Consider the following 6104-nt stretch of genomic DNA (forward strand, 5'->3'; position numbering starts at 1 on the left):
ATGTTTGTTAGCTGTAAGAATTCTGAGAAAAAGTCAGAATTCTGACTTTTTTCCAATGTTAAACTGAAATAAAACTTTTTTTTTTTTCAGTGGCCCTAATTCTCTTCCGTATTATTCCCCAGATGCTAACATTTTATTTTTTTTTACAAACTAACAGGACTTTTAGCTTATTTCCTGCCTCCTCCTCACAGAGTGCTGTAGATGGACAGCAGTAGAACGTTCCTGCTCTGATAAGCTGTTCTGGTCTGAAGGAAAGCTTCACATCTTCTCCATCTTCCTACAGCATTAGATTAGCTGCTAGGAACTTTCTTCATCTATTGGTCCAGAGGAGCCCTGCGATGGACTGGAAACCGGTCCAGGGTGGACCCCCCTCTTACCTATAGACAGCTGGAGATAGATACCAGCACCCCTCACCACCCAGCTTTTAATAATCGTGACAGAAGATGGAGGGATGGTCCAGAGGATGCCCATAAAAATCACTAATCCTCCCTCATGTTCTACTCTGGGCATGAGGAGCTTTTCCACTCAGGCCAAATTTTGGACCAAAAAGCCCAAACTTTAATGTAAACATTTGGTTCCAGTTAAAAAGTCAAACTTATCTATTTAGTTTTTGTTTATCTATCAAAATAAGTATTTTTTAAAGAATTTTTTAAGTGCATTTGTTCTTGAACTGAGGGGCTAAGTTTTTTTGTTGTCATTACACTGTGATAAGTACAGAGAACTGGAATTAACTCTCTGCATTTAACCCCTCCCCTTGGGGGGCAGTCTCCTTTACCCACTCAAATTAAGGGTAAATGCACTTAATTTAAGATTTTTCACTAATTTCTAAATCGTTTACACTGGAAAAAAATCAAACCTAGATAAGTAATTTTTTCTTAAAATAGGTGTATTTGTTCTTGGATTGAGGAGGTAAAAGATACATTTTGCCAATGGAACAAGACAATTTACATTAAAAATAAGAAAACACAATTGAATTATTATCTAATTATCTTATTTTAAGAGTAAAAATACTCATTCCATTGGCAAACTATTTCATTTACCTACTCAAATTAAGCGTAAATACCCTTAATTTAAGAACTTTTTACTTATTTCTCAATAATTTTTCCAGTGTATGCAGTGCAAGATGTCCCTTTGTACTGCAACTCTCTAATCATGAGCTTTAAAAATGCACCTCTGTGTCACCTTCAATTTATACCCCCGGGAAACAAAATCTTAGAGATAGTTCCAAGGAAATAAAGAAAAAAAAGTGTAAAATAAAAAAATAAAAACTTTTTTTGCGGGTATATATCAGTACTGCAAAAAACTACATGGATATAAATCAACTATTTTTAAATTTAGTTTATTAACCCTTGATTTGAGAAGGTAAATAAGATAATTTTTTCTTTTAAAATAAGATAATTAGATAATATGCACTTGAAATAAGACAATGCAATTATTCCTTCGTATTTTAAATGTAAATTGTCTTGCTCCATTGGAAAAGTGTCTCACTTACCTCCTCAATTCAAGAAAAATGCACTTATTTTAAGAAATAATGACTTATTTAGATTAACATTTTTTCCAGTGTGTTTAAATGTAGCAGTTCCAATAGTTAAGCTAACAGTGATTCTTCTTTAAATTGTTGGTTCTTTCATCTGAGTAGAGTTGCTGAAATTAAAGGTTAGATTTTCCTAATCTGCAAAATGATGATACCAGAAAACACTGCAAAAGCAATCTAGAAATAAGTAAAACAATTAAGTGTATTTACCCTTTCTTTGAGTAGATACATAAGATGATTTGCCAATAGGATGAGTATTTTTACTTTAGAAATAAGATAATTAGAATTGAAATAAGACAATGCAATTGTTATATCTGGTCAGTTGTCTTCTTCCATTGGCAAAGTGTCTCAATTACCTCCTCAATTCAATAAGAAATGAGACGGCATGAAAATCAGAGTTCAATTTTTGCAGTGAAACTGTTAATCTATGGAACATTTTTATCAGGAATGTTAACAAACATGACCAGCTCTGTGTCTGCTGAGTCTAAACTAAACTTCTGTGACCAATTAGTCAACCTCTGTTTGTCTGAATCCTGTAGGCTGGAAACATGTCAGACATCCAGTAGTTTACTGAATGCAAAGATTCAGATCTCTACAATAATGTAGGTCAATCCCACCTTCTTCCCTCAGAGATCGCAGCTCCGCTCTCATTTTCTGCAGAGCATCTTCCAGCTCAGAGCATCGAGTGCGCTCTTTATCCAGAGCCGCCTTCATGTCGCTGTACTGCAGAGGTACGGGCTGGATGGGGGGCACAGGGGACACCTGGCCTTGGCCCTGACTCTGACCCTGCGCCTGAGCCTGAGCTGCCATGGCTGCTATCAGGTCCTCTCGCCGTCGCCCAAACAGGCCCTGAGGGACACAAAGCAAGCAGAGAAAAAGAGTGGAGAGCGGCTCTGGAAGCGCTCAGCGTCTCTGACCTGGAATGTTAATCCATCTTACTTTTTTCTTCTTGGAGCCTCCATGGGCCTGGGACTGGAGGAAGTCTATGAGCTTGGTCTGCTGGGTGATGGTTCCCTCCATTTTCACCTTCTCATGAGAGTATACCGCCTGCAGGTGGAGCTAAGTGAACATCACTACTGCCATGAATTTCTCCTCAAGTACTTCACTTCACACAGAGGGGACACCGAGACATGGGGACGGGTGGACAGAGAGGGGACTGTGTCACGTTTGAACCAGGTTAATGTGGGGGGAGCTGATTTCAACATGAAGGATTTATCTGCATGCACATGCCGAGCAGAAGCACCTGGATGTTCTCCAGCTGGTACTCCAGGTCCGTCCGCTCGGTTTTCAGTAAGTCGGTCTGATCCAAAGCGTCCTGCAGCCCCTGCGTCAGCCGGAATATATGAGTCTTCTGGGCGTCCAGCTGCTGCTGCAGCTTCTCTTGCTGTGGAGGGAAAAACAGGCCGTTTAAATCATCATCTGAGCGCCGAGCCTTGGGTTGATTTCAAAGGTGAGTCATGAACATCAGAAACGGGGGAACTGAACTTCTTCCAGCAGCCTCTGCTTCACGTCCCGCTCGCTCTCCAGCTTCTGCTGCAGACTGCGGGCATTCATCTCCAGCATGGAGTGCTTCTTCTCCAAATCGTTCAGCTGAGGAACACAAGAAATGCGGCCGACTTTAGAAACAAACAGGACGAACAGCGAAAAGGTTTCTTTCATTGTGCGGGAAAGCTTACAGTGTCTGCCAGGCTCTCGGCTTTGAGTTTCTGGTCCTTGAGGGCCTGCTGCAGGGCCAGGATCTCAGCTTTGTGCTCTTTGACGGCTTGCTCCACAGCCTGACGGGACTCAGAGCAACGCTGCTCGGTACGGAGCCTGACAGGCAGAGAAAAACCTTCATCTTTAAGGTGTTTTCATCATATCTGTGGTCATACATGGCTTTTATTTACTCATCTGTTTGAGTAGGAGCAAACAGGAACTAACTTTTTACTGAACCAGAGGTTTTTTGTTTTCTTCCCTGCCAGTAAAAACAGAAAATAACTTTCCTAAAATAAATCAGCACAAGCAGGAGAAGACGCCCTGTTTGTTCCGTCTCTGTGTAGGTGGAACTAGCATTAATAATAACATCTACTGAGAAATAAAACATGTTTTTTTTCTTTAAAAACAGTGAGGCCTCCGTCCTGTTTGTGGGTAAACAGCCCCTCAGTTATCAGCCGTACAGTGAGGCGGCAGGCTGTCACCTGTTCTGTTTCTCAGTGTCCAGCAGCCTCTGGACCTCCCTGGTCCTCCTCTCAGCCTGGTTCTTCTCGTCCTCCAGCGTGGACCTCCAGGCCTCCCATTGTCTCTCCTTCTCCAGCAGCTCATCGTTCAGGCTCTCCAGCTCCACCACCTGTTCCTCCAGCATGGTGCACGTGGTCTTCAGAGTCTCAAGGTTCTATTCACATCAGAAATATAACCGTTAGCCGATGGTGTTTGGCAATAAATCTATTCTGTTAAACAACATATATCAGCAGAAGTTCAGCTTGAATGCAGTAAATGAGAAATATGAGAAAGAGTTTGTTTATGTAGCTGCACAGCTGTAAGCTGGTTAGCTTGGGGGTAACTATGTCATGATTGTGGCACTGATGGCCGTCTTGATCATTTCATTCACCTGTCTTGCCCTGTTTCTCATTACTGCTCATCTGATCCACCTGCTCCTGCTTCTCTTTAAAGGTATACTATGCAACCGGTGTTGATTTTCCAGCGAGGCTCCCCCCAGAGGGCGAAAGTAAAAGTGCACTGTCGTAAATATGCTCAGCTGTTCTCCTGGTTTCTCCGTCAAGCCAGGCGCAGTTGTTCTGAGCTTAGCAGACAGGCGAACGCAACAAATCACCATACATTTCATACATTATTTGTTATGCATGTGTCTAAATAACAAAGATTGTAGTTAGCCAAGTTCTCGCCATAAAGCAAGACCGACTCTCGCGATGCACGAGACTTCTGAGCCTGTGGGTGCGGGCCGAGGGCTCCTGCAATTGCAAGTGCGGTATTTCCCCTACAGAACACCAGGGCGGCCGAGAATACCTTTGTTCAACCTGAAATGACTCATTTAATCATCCAAAACGTTACGGAACACATTAATTAACTGAAAAATGTTGCACAGTATGCCTTTAAACTCCTTGGTCCCAGCCATCAGTGCCAGATTATTCTTGAGCCTGGTGTTGAGAGTTCTCTAGCGTTTCTAAAGTGTTCTGATTGCCTGGTCCTGATATGTTTTTGTATTTAGACCTTTGAGCCTGCCTATCCCTGTCTGATCTGTTTGCCTGGCCTGTCTTTAGACTCCTGTTGGATTCTTCTGTGGACTGAACCTGGATCTGCCTCTTGACCTTGCCCTTTAGATTATACTTCCTTGCTTCATCAGCTCAGATCTGACCTCCGGTCAGCTCTGCAGCCTTCTAGGCTTCCGTCTGGAACTCTCTGGCAGCCTCCGCTGCGTCTGTTCGACCGGCTGGAAATATCCTCGTTCTCTGGGCACAGACTGAACTGTCAAACCAGGTTAGTGACTCACGCATTCATAGTCATCCTCCGTCAGATTAACGTTGTTATTAATTTGTGTTTCTCTCCAACAGACGTTCCTGCATCAGACGCTGCTGCAGCCGCTGCCACTGCTGATCCTTTACATCTTTGTTTGAATAAATGCATTTTAAGTATTCCACTGTTTGTCTTGCCTGAATTCTGGGTCCTACATTCTGAGCTTCTGACAAACTCTGCTGCAATCAGGCAGCAGGCGAGGGAATCAGCTTTGATATGTGGGAGTTAGGAGACAGACGCTTCAGTGAGAAGATACTGAAGATCAACCCGGTCTCATGGCCCTGAAATGCTGTGTAGTTTTACGGGAGTGAAAACTTTCCATACAAACTCTTCAAGGCAGAGTTTCTCTTTGATGGCGCAGTGCGACTTCTCTGTTAAATTAATATTTATATCTTCCTTTAACTCAAAGGTAATTAGATTCTTAAAGGTTTTATTTCCACTACATAAAAATAGAATAGAAATGTAATATCATATAATATGTCACATTATGTTCTATACTATACTATGATAGGATATTATATTACTTTGTCATATTATATCATATGATATTATATTATAATATTCTAAATTAAATTATATGATAGAATAATATAACATTTTATGGTATTGTATAATATTATATTATATTGGTTAATGTCATCCATATGGGGTGATAATTGCTCAGGGATGAATTAGTTTTATTGATGTAGAGTTAAACTAAAAAACTCTGGGACTCTTGGACTTTATAAATTGCAATACAACTAAAAATATCTACCATTAGATTAAATCATATGGTGTTAATATATAACACATTATGTTAATTTATATTGGATTTGATTAAGTTGGAATGTTACATATTATATAACAGTCTAACTATAAACTTATGAGGACATCAGACATCAGTGTTCCATCAGACAGCTGATCCAAAACGCTGCTGCCTGTGTTCTCACTAGAGCTGAGAAAGTAGAGCACATCAGTTTGAAGTCCTTCCATTGGCTCCCTGTAGCTCAGAGAATAGACTTTAAAATCCTTCTGTTAGTCTAGAAATCACTGAATAGAATAGAACATAACAGATCTGGGCAGT

The 6104-nt window shown here is 41.1% G+C and overlaps 1 protein-coding gene across 1 annotated transcript in view; it reads right to left on the minus strand.

Moving 5' to 3' along the window:
- The window catches only part of LOC107099985 (citron Rho-interacting kinase-like), a gene marked incomplete at its 3' end in the record, with an annotated part of 111200 nt that overhangs the window by 10337 nt on the left and 94759 nt on the right, over nt 1-6104 (minus strand). The window contains exons 17-22 of the mRNA XM_015398327.1: nt 3712-3905; nt 3211-3346; nt 3020-3124; nt 2778-2918; nt 2474-2581; nt 2152-2383 (exon numbers count right to left, since the gene is read on the minus strand). Of these exons, the coding sequence (XP_015253813.1) occupies nt 2152-2383; nt 2474-2581; nt 2778-2918; nt 3020-3124; nt 3211-3346; nt 3712-3905 (916 nt within the window). The remainder of the gene's footprint in view (nt 1-2151; nt 2384-2473; nt 2582-2777; nt 2919-3019; nt 3125-3210; nt 3347-3711; nt 3906-6104) is intronic.

This window comes from Cyprinodon variegatus, unplaced genomic scaffold (genome assembly GCF_000732505.1).
Source record: "Cyprinodon variegatus isolate N-32 unplaced genomic scaffold, C_variegatus-1.0 Scaffold927, whole genome shotgun sequence".
Classification (NCBI taxonomy): domain Eukaryota; kingdom Metazoa; phylum Chordata; class Actinopteri; order Cyprinodontiformes; family Cyprinodontidae; genus Cyprinodon; species Cyprinodon variegatus.